At 44.8% G+C, this 19,837-nt stretch overlaps 1 protein-coding gene across 1 annotated transcript in view; it reads left to right on the top strand.

Annotated features, from left to right (window-relative positions):
• CPLANE1 (ciliogenesis and planar polarity effector 1) overlaps positions 1-19,837 on the top strand; it is a 174,011-nt gene that overhangs the window by 64,531 nt on the left and 89,643 nt on the right. Inside the window, exons 21-23 of the mRNA XM_029910904.1 lie at positions 3,229-3,338; positions 14,249-14,410; positions 14,573-14,681. Coding sequence (XP_029766764.1) covers positions 3,229-3,338; positions 14,249-14,410; positions 14,573-14,681 — 381 coding nt within the window. The remainder of the gene's footprint in view (positions 1-3,228; positions 3,339-14,248; positions 14,411-14,572; positions 14,682-19,837) is intronic.

Here is a 19,837-nt window from a genome sequence, read left to right as displayed (position 1 = left end):
TCTCTCAATTCTTTAACGCTTACAATATGTCTCCTCAAAGATTCTAACTGGTTAGGAAATTTTACTACTTGAATACAAAGATGCCAGGATTTTTGTTTTCCTTGTTCTATGTTTTGCTACGAGACAAGAGAAATGAGAATCTGGCCCTATAAAGAAGAATCTTTATTAACTTGTGGATACTTTTTGACATATTCTTCTGGCAAAATGGAGAGGCTAGATTCTCAACCCCAATTCTTCTGCAAGTGCTTGTCCATATGTATTCCACTTCTGGTGCACATGCACTCAAGTTCAGATTCTTTTGGCCAGTAGTGTCTGTTGGGGCCACACTGTGCCCAAAATGTCCACCTGCTCCCAACCTGAGGACATAAAAAAATGGAGCAGGCCCAACCATCCCTCAGTTCCTTCTTACTGCCAAGGGCAAGGAGCTGGAACACTAGCGGCTTCCACACCTCTTACACACTGAGCAGCTAATTTCTCCCTTGAATATAAATATTAGTTGTTAGTTTAGTGTTGGTTAGTAATTAGGGGTTTTTTTTCTAGCCCTTAAGACTGAACTGAAATCTCCTAGTTTCAAGACCTGCCTTTCTTGTGATGTGGTGATAAATGTGCCATTTGCAGGGTATTCATGTATTGAATGTAAACTCAGGCACAGCCCTCAGTTTATGCGTGTAAGGTGTGATTCCCAGCTCTGGTAAATGTACACACGCAAGCTCTGCTTGAACTAGCATGCTAAAAATAGCAGTGTGGCTGCAGCAGCTCAGGGTAGCCATCTGAGTACACACCTAGGAACTTGGGCAGGATTATACTCCGGTGACTAACCCATGCTGCTATCTATGCCGCTGCAACTACACTGCTATTTTTAGAGCACTGGCTTGAGCAGAGCTAGCGCGTGTACATCTACCTGAGCTGGGAATCACATCTCCCAGCTGCTGTGTAGACATAACCCTAAGAGACTGAGACTAGTAAGACCAAGAGGGTTAGAAAGAAGAAAGAGTACTGCTACTCTAAGGAGCATAAGCCTAAATCACCCTTTCTGGGTCCCACTGTGAAAAGGCAGAAATCTCATCCTACCTCTTTAAAAGGTAGTTCAAGGCCCAGAATGGGTCCCACTGACACCCTCAGAAGTACCAGTCATCGTGCTTGCACAATACCATTCCCTTGGTACTAAAGTTCTAATTACCAGTACTGATGGCCTCAATTAGTCCTCCCACAGTACCATCATTCCTAGTACTGAAAATTTCTATGGTTCTGAGCAATCTTATGATTTCAACTCAGCCCAAATCATCACTGTGCTGTGTGGTGAAATTATTCTCCATGGTACTGATTGCAGGTAATGTATAGCACTCAGTACTTCATTGGTGCCAGTCAGGGTAGAGACTGTGACTCTTCCTGAAACCCCAGTTAACATAGTTCCACCTCTAGAAGAGGAATACTCATTCTCTTCTTCAGCCTTGGAGCATCACCTAGCTGCTCTCAAAGGTCGCGATCTCATGATCCTTTATGTTTTAGATAATGATTCTAGTACTCATAATTTTCTTACATCCAAAGGTTCCTTACTGCTGTCATTGTCTAAATCTAAAGAATAAGGGGGGTCTGGCACCAGTTTTAGACTTGAGGCTGCTAAATGCCTTCATCTACCACTTCAAGTTCAGGATGGTAAAGCACTGGCCTCTCTAATCCTCTCCTTGGCTTCCCATAACTGGTTTACGGCTCTCAATCTCCAAGTTTTTAATTCTCACATAACCATCCATCTCACAGGACATACCTGAGATTCCTTCCAATATTGAGAGGACTGACAGTTTAGAATTGTCAGAACGTGACAAACTATACCCCATCTGCCCAAGAGAGAGGAGAGAAATACAGGCCATTAAGGCTGATCCACTGCATGCTGTATTTCATAAGGGCAAGGTGCTCCTTAGGCCTTGCCCTAAATTCTTGCCAAAAATAATATTGACTTCTATCTAAATCAAGTAATTTTCCTTTTTCCTAAATCCAACTAAGTGAAAGCCAGACTGCACACCCTGGATATGCTTAGGGCACTATCATTCTATCTAGAGAGGACTAAAACTTTCAGGAATTTCCCACGATTATTTGGAACTTTTGCAGATACTATGATGAGTCAGGCAGTATCAACTGAGAAGTTATCTAACTTGATTTGCAATTGCATCAGAATATGCTACGAATTAACAAATTTAGATCCACTGGTAAAGATTAGAGCCAGCACCATCAGTACCTAGCCAGCTACTGTGGCTTCTTTAAGAAACGTGTCAATTTCTGGGATCTGTAGGGCAACTATGTGGGGTTCAGCACATAAGTTTACACAACATTACTCCCTTGTAGAGGCATCAAGAACTGATGTCTGATTTGGCAGACCTGTCCTAAAGTCACTGTTCAAATAAACACCAAGCACCCTCCTCTTATACTCCAGATCACTAGAAGTGGAATACATATGGACAATCACTCAAACTGTAATTTACTCTGCAGTAACTGTGGTTCTTTGAAATGCATTGTTTGTATGTATTCTGCAACCTGTCCTCCTTCCCTGGTACTGCAGAGTCCTATAACTCCTGCAATTTGTATTGGTAAAGGAACTGAGGGACACTTGGGCCTGTTCTGCCCTTTATGCCCTCATTTGTGGGTGTGTGAGGACACTTAGGGCATAGGCACGTACCCAACAGATGCTGCCAGTCAAAAAAGTCTGAGCTCAAGCACATGGGACACATTCATGCTAGAAATAAATCTCCTGTGGGGCATTAAGGGGGAGTGGAGAGGGTTGGGAAGGGGAGCAGAGTGATAATATACAACTAATGTGTTCCGTTAGTGACTGACTATAACCAGCAGTTTTAAATTAGAGCATCCACTAGGCTGCCTTAACCTGAATCAGGGTCAGGGCTGTGATTGTAATAGCTTGAGGATCAGGTAAATGTAATTGCACCCTGATGGTCCTCCTCATGCTCCCCGTCCTGAATCTGTCTAAGTACAGAAGAAAATCTGTCCGAAAGTCCTATTCCAAGATGTTGAACATATGTTTTTATAGATCTAACTGAGATATTGAAACTCATTGATACAAAGAGGGACTACAGAAATCCGACTACTGATCATTCTTGAAAAATCAAGAATTAAAACCTTTCTTCTAAGTTACTGCTACCTGTAGTTGAACATTTTAATTAACAAGTTGTTCCTTTATTTCACCTTTAAGTAACTTGTATTGTGTTGTTTCTATTGTAGGTTGCTTCAGAGAATTATGTGCATTGTGTTGGATGCTTCATGTTCGTGAAAGGTTGTCTGACAGTTGCAGACACTACCAAACTGCAAGAGAAAGTATGGGTAATCAAAAGGTAATTATAGTGACATTACAGTAAAGGTTTACTGTAACAGCGTACAGTTCTTTGAGTAATGGTCCCTATGCGTATTCCACTGTGGCTGCACATGTTCTCCATGTCCCTGAGACCAGAAGGTTCTTGCTAGCAGTGTCCATTGGTCCACACCTGCAACCCTTTCCTCATCATGATCTGAACTGACGGCATAAGGGGTGGTGCAGACCAACTGCCTCTATAGTCTGAGATGGAGCCTCTTCAGTATTTGCAGCATTATCTAGCTTCTTCTAGATCTAACTGTAATTTTATGTAAATAGGTTTTAGATAATATTTTTAGGCCATTTTTATACTTGTGTAGTTTTTAGTAGTGGGGGGAGGGGTCTCCTCCTACCCAAACATATTCTCTCCCCCACCATTGGTCCAGAGTTTGTAAAAAAAGGAGAGTTGCTCACCGGTATCATGTATCAGCCAGGGAATAACAAGGCCCCCACGTACAGACAGCACTGTTCATGGAATTTGAAGCCGCCACCTCCTCTGAGTCAGATGTTAGTGGGAAAAAGTCACCACGCCCATCAAGACAAGGGGTCAGCCCAGACAGAACATGCAGAGTCTCTTGGGCACTGTCCAAATCTCCTAAAAGAGATTATGCAACTTGGGATCAATAGTACCTTATTACTCCATGAGAACTGCCTTAATTTCCACTAGGGCCTTACTGGGGGTCCAGGGGACCCATACATACAATATCCTGAATCTACACAGTCCCACGGGTAATCCAAACAAGCCTCCCCTTGCAAAGAGGATTCTGAACTTCCTTAAGAACTAATGAAGGAATAGGAAGAACTAGATCAGGCAGAACCACCAGCTCCAATGGTCCATCATTATCCGCAGATAAGGTGGTCACACCAGCCTCACCTTTACTTTCTGATGGCTCTGGGCAGTTTCAAGACCTGCACAGGAGGATTGCTGACACACTCCCTGAAGGAGGTACAGGACACCCCTCATAAACCTCTGGACATTCTCCAGAGCATTGGTCCCAGTAAGGTGGCACTTCCCATTAATGAAGCCATCTTAAAACTGGCCGAGACTGTCTGGCAGACTCCAGTCACTTATGCCCCCATTCCGAAAAGAATGGAGAAGAAATATTTCATGCCAACTAAAGGAACAGAATGTTTATTTACACACCTTGCTCTTAATTCATTAGTAGTTCAAACTGTCACTGAAAGAAGCAGACAACAGCCTAGATCCACCACCTCCAATAAGGAAACTAAATGTTTAGATCTCTTCAGGAGAGAAAAAATGTTACAGCTAACCATTCTGCATTGCAAACTATCAAGTATTAATGTCAAAATATGATTTTATTAATTGTACTAAGTTAGTGGAATTCACACTAAAATTCCAAGAAGAGGATAGGCTCCAATTCAAAGCACTAATTGAGGAGGGTAAATTGCTAGCCAGATTGTCCCTCCAGGCATTAGTCAATGCAGTGGGGACAGCCTTCCACTTGGTGGCAACTTCTATGATTGTATGTCTGGCCTTCTGGCTCCAGTCCTCTGGATTTCCCCAGAGAAATCTAATCCATGGCAAAGGATCTGCGCTTTTGAAGGAAACAATTCTTTTACTGAAAAGACAAGAGTCATTACGTTACTTATAGGACTCAAGGGCCACCCTCTGCTCCCTGAGCATCTACACTCCAGTGCCAATGATGAAACACCACAGATCTCAGCCCCACAAGCAATGATCAGCTCCTCAGTCCTTTTATCATTAGAGGGGTTATGAGCCACCCAGGAAGCAACAGAGGGTGCAGAGTAGCAAGCATAACATCTCCTCCCCCCCCCCATCCCATCATCCTTCCAACCCCAGCGTCCCACCAGAAAACACATTTGATAGGACCTTTAGAGAACTGTGAATCAATCCCTCTGCCATATCCAACATACCCAATTTGGTGGCTGCCTAGCCTACTTTTCACAAGCCTGACATCTTAACAGACAAATAGGTTCTGGAAATTATCACTAGTGGTTACACCATGGAATTATTTTCTCTGCCCCTTCAACCCCCCCCCCCCCACCCTCTTTAGGGACCCCCTCACAAAAGAATGCTCTGTCAAGAGGTAGCTTCATTGTTGCATCTGCGGGCAATAGAACCCATACCTCCTCAACAGAAGGGAAAATGACTTTACTTGAAAAGCTTCCTCACTGCTCCCCAAAAAGGAGGATGAGGACCCATTCTGGATCTCAGATGGATGAACATCTTCATCCTAAACTTAATGTTCAGGGTGATTGCCCTGACCTCCGTAATTCCCTCATTTTTTTTTTTTTTTTTAACAAAGGCAATTGGTACACATCTCTTCATTTGAAGCACACTTATTTGCATGTAGATGTGCATCCTGCATACAGGAGATACTTCTTCAAGTGCTTGCTCATGTCCATTCCATATTAGGTGCGTGTCCTCGCCACGTGAACTGGTGTTGGAAGTTTTTCCCTCAGCAGTATCCATAGGGGACCGGCTTTGGTGCCTCCTGGAGTAGCGCCCAAATGGCTTGGTATAAGGGGCACCACCGGCTCCCCCCACCCTCAGTTCCTTCTTGCCACCAGTGACGGTGCTGAAACATCTGCTGCTTTGGCTAACGTTGTTTCATTTTCTGTTCTTGTGAACTTTGAAAACCTGTAATATAGTTGTATATAGTTAGTAGTTCTCAACTTTTCATTAGTCCCAAACAGGACTCAGCTGGCTTGAAGCGAGGTTCCCTGACTGTGGGACAGGCCCCGGTACCAGCTGTGCTGACTACATTATCGGCACCAAAACCTGTCCCCCGGCGCCATGGTATCCATGGAACCCTTGAGGATTCACCCAACCTTTTCTGGCTGCCCGATCTGTGTCGGGAGCCTCGGAGAGGCCAGCGGCCTCGGTATCCCATCCCCCTCCGGTACTCGAGGCTTCAAGGAGTAGGACCCTGCGGATCCAGGAGGACCTAGGGGAGGAAGCTGCTGAACCACCAGTGGACATGGAGGTTCCTGCGGCACCAGCATCGTCCTCATCGTTGCCGGACGAGGCTATCCTGGGGGCCCCCTCACCCAGTTCCTTAGGATGATGCCAAAGCGCACCAGGAACTTTTGAAGAGGGTTGCTTCTAACCTGGGGCTTCAGGCAGAGGAATCGGAGGAGTCCTCGGCCTCTGTTTGACATCCTCTGCTCCTTGACTCCTGCCAGGGTAGCTCTACCCCTTCATGAAGCGGTTTCCAAGATCACTAAGGCCCTGTGCCACACCCCCTCTTCCCTGGCTCCTATCTCTAAAAGGGCTGAACGCAAGTACTTTGTGCCAACCAAAGGGCATGAGTACTTATACTCCCACCCAACCTTCAATTCCCTTGTGGTTGAGGCGGTTAACCAGAAGGAGAGGCAAGGTCAACCTGGGGCCACTCCCAAAAATAAAGATTCGAGGAGGCTGGATCTCTTTGGATGTAAGGTTTATTCATCTTCCAGCCTTCAGCTGAGAGTGGCCAACCACCAAGCCCTCCTTGGCCGATATGACTTTAATATGTGGCAAGCCATGGTCAAGTTCAAAGGATCGCTCCCCGAGGCTTCCAAGAAGTAGTTCCAAGCAATCCTCAATGAGGCATGACTGCGGCCAGGACGGCCCTCCAGGTGATGGCTGATTGCTGTTACCCCACCATGGCTTTCACTATCTCCATGCGGGGAGTCTCTTGGCTGCTCCTCTCTGGGTTGTCCACTGAGGCCCAGCAGTCATTTCAGGTCCTGCCCTTTGATGGCAGGGCCCTATTTGCGGAGCAAACAGACAGCAAGTTGCATGGCCTCAAGGATTCCTGCACCACCCTGAAAACCTTGGGTCTCTACGTTACAGCCTCGGCGCGTAAGCGGTTCAAACCACAGCAGCCTCAGGGCCAGGGGAGCCAGCCTCGGCAGGACCAGCCCCATAAACAAGCCCAGGGTTATAAGCGCCGCCTGAGCCACCCGCCTCCACCCTCTGCCCAGTCAGACGCGACCCATAATAAGCAGGGGGCCAAACGGTCATTTTGAGGGTGCGCCTGAGAGCGACCTACCAGACTATTCCCCGGATCCATATTTCCCAATGTTCTCTGACTGCCTTTCCCCTTTCCTCCCGGCTTGGACCGCTATAACTTCGGACCGCTGGGTCCTCAGCACAGTGGAACGGGGTTATACCCTCCAGTTCCTTTCTACTCCCCCTTCCACCTGCCTACCCCTCCCTCTTCAGGGACGCCTCTCACGAGAGTCTCCGTGCGCAGGAGGTAAAGGAGTTACTATAGCTGGGTGCAGTGGAAGAAGTTCCTCTTGAGTACAGGAACAAGGGGTTCTATTCCTGGTCCTTTTTAATCCCAAAGGTGGCTTTCCAAATTTTGGGCGCATCTTGCTGTGTTATGAATTAATGGTGACGCCTACCTGTTGGGGGCCAATTGACGAGAGCCCAGTCTGCATTGGTAGCCTCACTATGCGATGTTCCTCTCCTGGAAATCTGTAGAGTGGGGCTCTGTCAAACTCTCAGACCTGATTTTATTGGAGCGACCCTGGGCTGTTGAGCCAAAGCTTGCCTATCTCTGTTCCAATCCATAAAGCATCTCATAAGAACATAAGAACGGCCGTACTGGGTCAGACCAAAGGTCCATCTAGCCCAGTATCCTGTCTACCGACAGTGGCCAATGCCAGGTGCCCCAGAGGGAGTGAACCTAACAGGTAATGATCAAGTGATCTCTCTCCTGCCATCCATGTCCACCCTCTGACAGAGTCTAGGGACACCATTCCTTACCCATCGTGGCTAATAGCCATTAATGGACTTAACCTCCATGAATTTATCCAGTTCTCTTTTAAACGCTGTTATAGTCCTAGCCTTCACAACCTCCTCAGGTAAGGAGTTCCACAAGTTGACTGTGCGCTGTGTGAAGAAGAACTTCCTTTTATTTGTTTTAAACCTGCTGCCTATTAATTTCATTTGGTGACCCCTAGTTCTTGTATTATGGGACTAAGTAAATAACTTTTCCTTATCTACTTTCTCCGCATCACTCATAATTTTATATACCTCTATCATATCCCCCCTTAGTCTCCTCTTTTCCAAGCTGAAAAGTCCTAGTCTCATCATTCAGGTTTGGCTGGTTGCATCCGTGTCATCCTTTTGGGTCACATGGCTTCATGTACTTATGTGCCTTCCTTCGTGAGACTTCACTTTTGATGTCTGTAGGCTTGATTATGAACAGTTTATGTGCCACTCAAGCACAGCCTGGGCAAAGTAGTCTCACCCTCCCCCCCACAAAGTGTGGGCTTCTCTCTGCTGGTGGGAGAACCAGGAGGAAGTATATGTGAGGGTCCTTTTTTGTCACTCCTCCATCCACAGAAAGACTGATTGCAGATGCCTCATTGCTAGGGCAGGGAACCCAACTGGATGAACATGGCACAAGGCACGTGAACCCCCCTCTCGCTCCAAGAATCCAAGTTGCACGTAAATCTCCTGGAGCTACAGGCAGTACATGAGGCTTGCAAATGATTCCTCCTGTTCATTTGGATCTTGCATGTCCAAGTCATGCATGATAGCATGTACAAACTACATCTACAAACAAAGACGAGCAAAGCTCACCCCGTATTGCATAGAGGGGGGTCAATCTCTAGAACTGGTGTATTCACATCCCAGATCATCCTCTTAGCAGTACCAGCTTCAAGGTATACACAACATGTTAGCCCACAGCTTCAGCAGGCACTTCTTGAAGAACCACAAGGGGAATCTGTGCGACTCTGCACTGGTATTATTCAGAAGTTATTTCAGCAGTGGGGGTTCCCACTTTGGAGCCTCTTTGTGTCTCAAGAGAACAAAAAATGCCCAAATGACTGTTCCGGGGGGCTCAAGGTCAGGGCTCCAAAGGGGCCGCATGTCTAGTTCCATGATTGGGGCAAATGACATACGCCTTCCCACCCATTCTGCTTTTAGCTCAGGTTCTGAGGAAGATCAAGCAAGAGGGAGGGAGTGTTAGTAATCCTGATTGCTCCTGGATGGTGCAGACAGTTGTGGTTTCCAAGCATTTTACAGATATCAGCATGCCTGTACGTCCATATCCAGCTCTTCCTGGACCTGTTGACTGCAGGACAGAGGCAAGATCAGACATCCCAATCTGGCATCTCTCCATATCACACCCTGCTATTTGGGTGGATGACTAACCTAGAAAAGACATTCTGGGAAGCAGAACAATCCATTCTTAACAATAATTGAGTTTCAGAGTGTGAGGCCAGAAGAGACCACCAGATCTAGTCTGACTTCCTTTATATCACAGGCCACCAACACCACCCGGCACCCACACATGAAAAACCGAACCCAATAGGAAGAATTCCACAAGGAAGTGCCACACAGCAAAATGAAAAAGGTTTACTGTCTGATGCCAACAGCGTAGATACTATCAGGATACCGGCATCCCTGTCGTTTTGGACTTTTTTCTTAAAGATTTCACAACTATGCTTTTGTTCCCTATGGGTGGACTTAGCAGCTATCAATGCCTGTTACCAATCACTTGATCTTCACCCATCCTGTTACAGTACATTTTCTAAAAGGTGTCTGTGATGCTGGCAGACCAGGTGCCAGCTCATGCCAAGGCCTCAGGTCTGACTGAACACTTACAAATGCATAGCTGGAAACCAGTCTTGCTTACCTATGTGCATTATCAAAATAGATGCTAGATGTTAAGTTGATGATGATGTGTTTAGTCTGTATGAAATGCTTGTAGGATGCTGCATATATTGATCTTATAACCTCTAAAGCCTAATGTATAAACTTATATTGAGTGTTTGGCTTGTATACCTCTGTAATTGTATAACTCACCAAACAGGAAAAGAAGTATTAATTAAGATAGCCCATTGAAGGCAAATAAGGAATTGTATAGCATCAAAGGACAGAGGCCCTGTTGATTGCATTGCTAACTCCCTCCAGGAAGGAGAGACCTACTCCTGAGCTTATCCCATCAGTTTGGACTCTGGGGTGGAGGGGATAAAAATACCTGACAGGGAGACGCTTTGTCTCTTTAGCTGTTTGGATTCTCAAAGGCTGGAACTACAAAACAGAAGTAGAGATCCCCAGGGTCAACATGGGTTAGCCCTAAAAGATATTCAATGCTGATGATTTACTACAGGTCTATCACCTTTTGGAACCATAGGCTGTAACTAATTTGTGTATATATGTTGCCTTCTTTAACCTATAAATAACTCTCTAATTTCTTTTTCCTAGTTAATAAATCCTTAGTTTACTATAGGATTGGCTACAAGTGTTGTCTTTGGTGTGAGATCTGGGTTATGTATTGATTTAGTGTAAGTCTCTTGGGACTGGGAGCAACCTGAATATTTTGTGATCTTTGGTGCAAGCAACCGTTTATCACTTAGTCCAGTTTGCCTCGGTGGCAAGATAGATTGGAATGTCCAAGTGGGCTGTCTGTGACTCCATGGTAAGACTGTTAGTGCTTCAGGAGTTCACATTTGTTACTGGGTTGGTGAAATCTAATTATAGAACATACGACCAGTTTGGGATATCTGCCCTGCTTTTTGACAGTCTGTTCTGAGGTTGGCACTCATGGTAATGAGTCATTTGCGGTAGCGTGACAGTAGAACCTTTCCCCTGATAATGAAATCTACCCCAACATGGGACCTTAGTTGAATCCTATCAGCATACAGAGACACTTAGCTTTATGTTTCTTAGTCCACCTCTAATGAAGATTGCCTTTCTGGTTACCCTCACATCAGCTAGAGCAGTAGATAGCTGGGGGCCCCCATGGCCAATCGATTTTACACTATCTTCCACAAAGGCAAAGTTTCACAGAGATTACAGGCAAAATTCACCCCTAAAGTAGTCTCAGAATTCCATCTAAATCAGGCCACTCACTTACCTGTCTTCTTCCCAAAGCTATATGCCTCCAGTGAGATAGGAAGCTGCACACTCTGGTTGTCTGTTGAGCCTTGGCATTCTGCCTGCAACAGACTATTTCCTTTATGAAATCACCTAAATTATTTGTATCCTTTATGGAACATATGCGAGGGGAAGTGATTTCTTCTCACCGACTTTCCAAATTTTGGGCTGCATCTTGCTGTGTTATGAATTAATGGTGACTCCTATCACATAAGATATTGGGGTCCAGTTGACTAGAGCCCAGTCAGCATTGATAGCCTCACTATGAGATGTTCTCCTGGAAATCTGGGGTTCTGTTCAAACTTTCGTGAGCCATTATGCTCTGATGCAAGCTTCTTCAGCTGATGCATACTTTGGCAGAGCAGTCCACTAGTTAGTGATACAGCCAGGGTTCTTGCGTCATCCTTTTCAATGAATCCTGCTTGGGAGTCACTCACAGTGGAATACTCACAGGGACCATCACTAAAAGAAAGAAAGGTTACTTACCTTACAGTAACTGGAGTTCTTTGAGATGTGTGGTCCCAAACTATGTTCTTCTATCCACCCTCCCTCCTTCCCCTCTGCGGTGGAGCCTTATCCTAGGGCTGTTCATGGTAGAAAGGTAACTGGAGAAGCAATCGGTTCATGCCACCCTTTATGCCCTTTGTTTGGAGCATGAGGAGGAGAGGACCATGGACCAACAGACCCTGCTACCAAGAATCTTTTGGTGTCAGGTGCATAAAGTGCATGTGCATCCACAGTGGACTACAGACAGGGACCACTCATCTGAAAAAACTCCCGTTACTCTAAAATATGTAACCTTTCTCCCATAAAATGATCTCTGGAGATTTGTTGTACACTTTTATGACCTCTTGAAAGAACTCCATTTCACTCAGTAGTACAAAACTATGTTACTCTAAGATACTGTAATCTCATGAGACATCTTGCTGTAATTACACTATTAATATATGTTACCAAAGAATAATGCTGTCCATGTCTATTATTCTGTACATCTTTTTAAAAATGTTAGTAATGCTATTTTTCCTGGGACCTTAGTTTATTTTTAATTTGGATAATTAAAGACATAATTCACAAGAAATATAGCATTTTCTACATTTTTGTAGCAATTACCATAATTAATATATTGCATGCTTTTTTATTACCTATATTTAATGAACTCATTAAACATTGTATATCACAGATGGGTTGAAAAATATCCAAACTTCCTTGTTTTACCAGTCCATTAAGCTAATCTGGTACATAAAAATTAGGTTAGGTCTTAATGCTCAAAGCAACTAGGACAGGGTGGGCAAACTGTTTGGCCTGATGGCCACATCGGGGTATGGAAATTGTATGGCGGGCCATGAATGCTCACGAAATTGGGGGTGAGGGTGAGAGCTTCGGCTGAGGGTGTGGGTTCTGGGGTGGGGCCGGAAATGAGGGGCTTGGGATGCAGGAGGGGGCTCCAGGCAGGGACCAAGGGGTTCGGAGGGCGGGAGGGGGTTCGGGGCTGGGGCAGGGGGTTGGAGTACAGGGGAGGGGTGTGAGGGTTCCGGCTGGGGGTGCGGGTTCTGAGGTGGGGCTGGGGATGAGGGGTTTGGGGTGCAGGAGAGTGCTCCAGGCTCGGACCAAGGGGTTCGGAGAGCAGGAGAGGGATCAGGGATGGGGCAGGCTATTGGGGCATGGGGTGTGTGTGAGGGCTCTGGCTGGGGGTGCGGGCTCGGGTGGTGCTGGGGATGAGGGGCTTGGGGTACAAGAGGGGGCTCTGGGCAGGGATTGAGGGGTTTGAAGGGTGGGAGGAGGACAAGGGCTGTGGCAGGGGATTGGGGGATGGGGGGGCTCGGGTGCAGGCTCCGGGTGGCGCTTACCGCAGCTAGCTCCCGGAAGCATGTCCCCCCTCTGGCTCGGAGGCGTGACCAGGCGGCTCTGTGTGCTGCCTCATCTGCAGGCACCACCCCTGCAGCTCCCATTGGCTGGGAATCGTGGCCAATGGGAGCTGCGGGGATGACACCTGTCAATGGGGCAGCGCGCAGAGTCGCCTGGCCACGCCTCCGCTTACTACCTAGGAGCCAGAGGGGGGTCACGCTGGCTGCTTCCTGGGAGTCGCGCAGAGCAGGGCAAGCCCCCTGGCTGTAGCTGAGGGCCGAATTAAATGGTCTGGCGAGATGGATGTGGCCCTGGGCCGTAGTTTGCCCACCCCTGAACTAGGATAAAAGACTGCTTTAATTTAAATCAAGGTTTGTAACTTCCTCTTCCTCTGTCATCCACCAGCATCATGATTCAAGAGAAGTTGAAAGAAGAAAGAGACCTGATGACATGGCATTTATCGTGTCATCTGTAACAGTGTTGAGATTTTTTATCCTGTCTACTCTAGCAACTAACCCGTATTGAATAACAGTTGCAGTAGGTTGTGGGGAGACCTGTTGCTGACAACTGTTAGCAGGAGTAGGTCATTTCCTTTTTATAAATGAGGCCAAGATGTTCTGTGCACAAGAAAACAAAAGTTAAAATTAAAAAGATAATTTATATAAAATAGTAAATATAACCAGAACATCTCTTTGTGCAAGGGGCCCTAGTGAGGCAGAAGATACTGGGTGTTTCAAAACAAAACTGATCCATTTTAGTTGCCTTCCAGTTATTTACTATAATATCTTGTCTCAGAAAGTAGAAGTTACAAGCACCTAGGAAAGTTTGCCGAAGTATTTTCTATTCTGGTACTACTAATTGTGCATGAATCATATACTATATTTTTGAACTGGTTAATACCAATCCAACTCATCCTGCAGGATTTGCTGCAGTGACTCAAGGCTCTCTCCAGCAGACGGCCAAAAAATTATCTCCAAAGCTATAACAGATTTTTGGATTTTGAATGCAAGACAGTGGTTTTCAGCTTGCTAGCACTAACCGCTATCTTTAGGCCATTAAGCTAGCTGCTACTAGTCTTCTCAGTGTACATTGGCATGAAATCATGAAAATTGCCAATAAGTATACAGTCTAGCTGGAATTTTTCATATATATCAATATTTATCTGACCATTTCTTTTTTAGGACTGCAAGAAGGCTGAGTATGATGCCTGTATAGTTGAGCATTGTCTCAATGCAGTGGAATGGGCTTGTCGAATGCTCCCTTTTGCTAGGTTTATGAATGTTGAAGAACTTGTTCAAGATATAATTCTGAGCCTTGTTGGAGAATTACCACCAATCAGAAAGGTAAAAGAAGCTAAAACCGCAAAAGATATTGAGAATGACAGGGTTTTAGCTTCCTTGCAAATGTTATTTGTAGAGCTCTGAATAATACAAGTTTTGTTGTGAGTTTTGCTATAACTTATTTTTCCATCAAAATTAACCCTGAAACTGATATATTTTGTACAGGTGGCAGAAATTTTGGTGAAAGCATTTCCTAATTCTGAAGATGTAAGAGTTCCATTAAGGGATAAATATCATGCTCTTCAGCAGCGACTTAGACACTGTATTGTCAGAGGTAATGCACATTCTTCTTCAGGGAATATAAAATGGGCTTAATGACTGCATTGCTTTTTGGTTTTTCTTATGAACAATAATACTGGTAACATTTCTATCCTTTAGATGAGACATTGAATTATTGCCTTTTGTCTAGGTAGTAGCTACCGATATGGTGCTTTTGAAATGAGAACTGTAGTGTTCTTGCCAACAAATAGAGTTCAAGGGTGGGATTTTCAAAAGAGCTCAGTGTTGGTTTAACTTTTCTCCCACTGAAGTCAATGGTAAAACTCCTATCAACTTCAGTGAGAGCAGTGTTAGCCAAACACTGCACTCTTTTGAAAATTCTACCAAGGTTGTTTGAGCTATCATTGAGATAATGGTGGCTCGTTTTGTGTACGCTATCAGTTTTCATCTCCTTATTTTATATTTATAAACACTTTCAGATATTGAAAGGTGCTGCATAAGAACAGTAGAAGGAAAGTACTATTCCATTATTCTGTGATGTTTTAAAAAAAAAAAAAAAAACACAAAACCTTTTTGGTATGATGGCAGAATAGTTAAATCAATTTTTACAGTACTACATATAAACACTACCACTTTCAAATGTATTTGTTGGTTGTTTTTAAGAATCACCCTTACAAATAACAGCAAAAGATATTACTCCAGATGAAGGACCACATGCTTGCCTTATTTCATATTTAGAACTCAAGTTCAATATCCATCCTTTAAAAGTATCTAATTTAAACTTAGTGTTTTTCTTTGAGTGATGGTCCCTATGTGTATTCCACACATGGGTACACATGTGAAGCATGCACCTTAGTTCAGAGAATTTTAGTAAGCAGTGTTCATTGCTCTGCACATATGCAGTTGTGTTGCTCGTGCTCTGAAATTAGAATATAAGTATAAGCAGTGCTGACCGATGCCTCTCCAGTTCCTTCTTGGTGCCTCATGGCCTACGTTGGAATCTTTTGTCCACAACTTCTTCTATCATTGCTTCAGGCTTTAAATATATAAATTTTAAATAATTATTAGTATTTTAGTATTTCACTCTTAGATTTATAGCCTTTAGAACTTAGTATAGTGTAGCTTAGTTAGTTCTCTTCCCGTCTTGGGGAAGTTCTCTCCTGAGGACAGGGACTGTGCTCAGAGTCTTGGGTATTAAGAATTGTGTTTCATGCCCCTGCTCCTTTTGATTGAGCAACGAACACCAGCGTTGCCTTTACTGCCTTGGCGAAGCGTATGTCTCTGCTAAATGTAGCATCAGCCACTCTTTCGCTCCCTGAACATGTAAGGGTCGAGAACTCAGACTTAGAAAATACCTAATGAAGAAAGCCATAAGACTCCAGTGAGATCCAGGTTGGGGAGACTCCCCTGTGCATTGGTCTCAATCAGAGGGCAGCGCAACTCTATGCTCAAACTCAGGAGCTGAAGCTACAATTTCCAAGTTTTTTTTCTGAGAATAAGGTGCACTCTCACAATCACAGACACGTATCCTCCTCTAAATCTGTCCTGAAGATAGAATATCCATCTCAGACTCCTTCCAAGTCAGGTATGTCCTAGCACATGAGCCCTAAGAACATAGGCCCCTGCAGGAGAGTATGGCATGCAGGAGTAAGCATCCGTTGGTTCCCATCTTGGTTCTGACAAACAAAAAAACAGGCATCCCCTACTGTTACCGTCAACATCCAGATCAGACCCTGCGCTGTTACCAGTGTTAGACCCGCAATAGAGGTTTCCCTACGGGATGGGGAGCAGGCAGATACCAGACACAATGTAGGTACACCTCTACCTCGATATAACGCTGTCCTCGGAGCCAAAAAATCTTACCGCATTATAGGTGAAAACCGCGTTCTATTGAACTTGCTTTGATCCGCCGGAGTGCGCAGTCTCCCTCCTTCCCCCCGCCCCCCCATTCCCCCCGGAGCACTGCTTTACTGTGTTATATCAGAATTCGTGTTATATCAGGTCGCCTTATACCGGGGTAGAGGTGTATATAATACTCTAAATGCTCTTTATTGATTACAAAACAAACCTTAATCACTCCACATTTACACCCCAAACATATTATACCAGAGTCCAAAGGTCAGAATGGTCCCAATGGCCAGTCGAGATTCCTTCAGGTCATAAGATGCAGGGAGCTGGCGAAAACCACATCTATATCCAAACAGGACTCTGGATAAATAAACAACTCCAATTTGCAGAAATCATAGTCCAGTCTGTTGCGTCATCAGTTCTTTGCCTTTGTTTACTAGTCCTTCTACCCACACAATTCCAAAGAGACAATCCTGGGTAGGCTGCCAAGATCCAAGGCATGCCATTTCCTCCAATTCTTATACAATTTTATATCAGTCCAGCTGGGGGTGTTTCTTTTTCTGCTGATTCTCTGTATTTTTCTTGGAACATAACAAGATGGTTTTTGCACAAATAGTTCAAATAGTTCTTGACCTTAAGTTCTTGCTTCGATTGCCAACTTGCAACGCATGTATTCATGTCAATCACACGTCATTCATACCAGGCCTCAATGACCTATAACATATTACATGGATATATGAATCACAATGTGTATATATCTTCCAACATTCCTCCCTCTTGATTCATGATTAATGCCATTAATTATTGTATCACTTTATAATTCTACAAGCAATTCAGTTTCATATATCACTTGCTCCAAAACTTTTTTGCTTTCTTATTTGGCAGTATAAACATAGCATAATAAAGGTTAACAAAATAATTAATGCAAATAATATGACAATAGGATGTAGTATTACATTTAGAAGAGCTGTGACACTGGGAGACCATCCTTTAAAAACATCACACCAATGAGAAATTGCCAATTTTTCTCCTCCTTTCCCCAATTTTAATATTTGACCATTGTGGATCAAAATGTTTATTTTTCCCAGCTGAGCAGACTTAGATACATCTTTTGCATATTTCCTGATTTTTTTCACTTTCATCAGTCAATTTTTCCCATTGTTCCCAATGTATCCCCAAATCAAAGGACCATCCACATCTTTTGGTTCCCAAACAATTTCCTTTTCTTAAAATAGAGGACCTCGGAAAATAATTCCATGCACATGCACGCATGCGAACACACACGCAGTATATGTTTTAAACAAACAATTTAATACTGGCACACAGTGATGATGATTGTGAAACTTGGTTGAGTGGAGGAGTCAGAGGGTGGGATATTTCCCAAAGAATACCTTACTGCTAAATGAACTAGCAATTGACTGAGCCCTCAAGGGTTAACTCTCACAACACTCTACAAGGCAGCAGGAAAGGAGGGAGGGCAGACAGAGACACACACCCTATGTGTGATAGAAAAAATGTGCATTTCCCCTTTAAGTAGCTTAAGACCCCAGGCTTAAGTACACTGCTCTGTTAATTAAATCAGCTTGCTGAGGCCTAAAACCCGCAGCTACTGCCTAGAAGCTGTGTCCCGCCTGCTCTATGGAAGATGGGGTAAGCGGGGTGCAGGGGGAGACACCCTGACATTAGCCCCCCTCTTCCCCCCTCCCCCTGTACAGCAAGCAGGAGTCTCTGGGAGCAGCTCCAAGGCAGAGGGCAGGAGCAGCACATGGCAGTTGGGGGAGGGACAGCTGCTGCATAGGGAACTTAGGGGGAGCTGATAGAGGGGCTGCTGGTCCACCCTGGTTCCAAGCCCCCACCAGCTAGCTGCAACGGGCTGCTCTTTCTGCAAGCAGTGAACAAAACAGGCGGCTGCCAAAAGACGTTAGAAGGGAGCATTGCACAACTTTAAACAAGCATGTTCCCTAATTGATCAGCAACTTCACATCGAAACAACGTTAACCGGGAGGACTTTAAGTGAGGCGTTCCTGTATCCATACCATCCATCCCCTCACGTCACCTCCTGATTGACCGTTGCTTACTAATCTCCCATGTGTGGAATACACATAGGGAAGGACCCTCACTCGAAGAAGAAATGAAGATTACTTTTCTGTAACTTGAGGTTATTTGAAATGTGTGGTCATTATCTTTATTCCACTACCCATAGGTGGCAGGTATAATAGTCCAGGGGAAGTTAAGCCTCCCCTGGCGCAACCTGGACACCTGGGTCGTGGTGGCCTCAGCTGTGCTTCGCGTCTTCCCATCCCTACTCTGCCCCTTCCCCGAGGTGCCCGCCGCTGCCTGGTGAGTCCCTCCTTTCCTCCACTCTACCCCCCCCCCCGCCCCGGCCTCGCCTGTGGTGGGGTGTGGGGGTGGAGGAGAGGAGGGATGTGGGGAGTGGTGGGGGCCTCGCAGGGCAGGGGGTGGAGGAGAGGACGAAGGTGGGGAGAGTGGTGGCGTGAGGCATGGAGCGGGGGTAAAGTGTGGGCGGGGCTGCAGGTGGAAGAGGCAGGACAGGGAGCTAGTCTCCCCCAGGGGAAGCTTCACCTGCTGCCCATGCCACTACCCACCCTCTGTTCCCATTGCTGTGGATCATGACTGAATTCATAGTAGAAGGAACTGAAGAGGCGTTGGTCCACATTGCCCCTTACACCGTCATTTCAGAGCATGAGGAGAACAACTGCGGATGCACAGACCAATGGACATTGCTTACTAAATATTTCTGAACTCACATGCATGGTGCTCATGCATGCCCACTACGGCTGAAAGATTAATTAAATATGATTATTTGAGTCTTGGTCTCTATAGTTGAGACTACTCAACCTTTTGTTTTTGATGTGGATCCAGTGTACTAGGAACTGGACTGAGACCATCTGCTAATTTTGTATAAGTTAATAGGTGATGATATATTTTGGTGTCTATTCTAATACCAGTCCCATGAGCCTTCCAGAGCCATATTCCATCCCTAAAATTTGATTATTCAGTGATTTTAGGGCAGCATACTAAATAAATTTAATTACAAAGCCATAAAAGATTCCTTTGATGGCACTTAACCGTTGCTTTACATTAGTTAATGGTTGTACATTTAAAAATGTCCCTAAGAGATGGTAGGTAAATGTTGTTGTTTGTTGTTGTTGTTTATTTTATTTCTATTTTACAGAAATTCAGAAATGTTAAGTGACTTTCTCATTTAAAGCCGCACAGTGAGTCAGCATCAGAATTGGGACTAGAATTGGTTCCTTGTGGCATGCTTAACCTCTAATTCACGGCATCATTGATAGCTAACATTCATTAGATTTTACAAAAATTGTAAATTCATTAGCTTAT

Source organism: Terrapene carolina, unplaced genomic scaffold (assembly GCF_002925995.2).
Source record: "Terrapene carolina triunguis isolate 2854851 unplaced genomic scaffold, T_m_triunguis-2.0 Scaffold69, whole genome shotgun sequence".
Lineage (NCBI taxonomy): Eukaryota > Metazoa > Chordata > Testudines > Emydidae > Terrapene > Terrapene triunguis.
The sequence above is the reverse complement of the archived record's forward strand: the minus strand, read 5'-3'. Positions and strand labels throughout refer to the sequence as shown.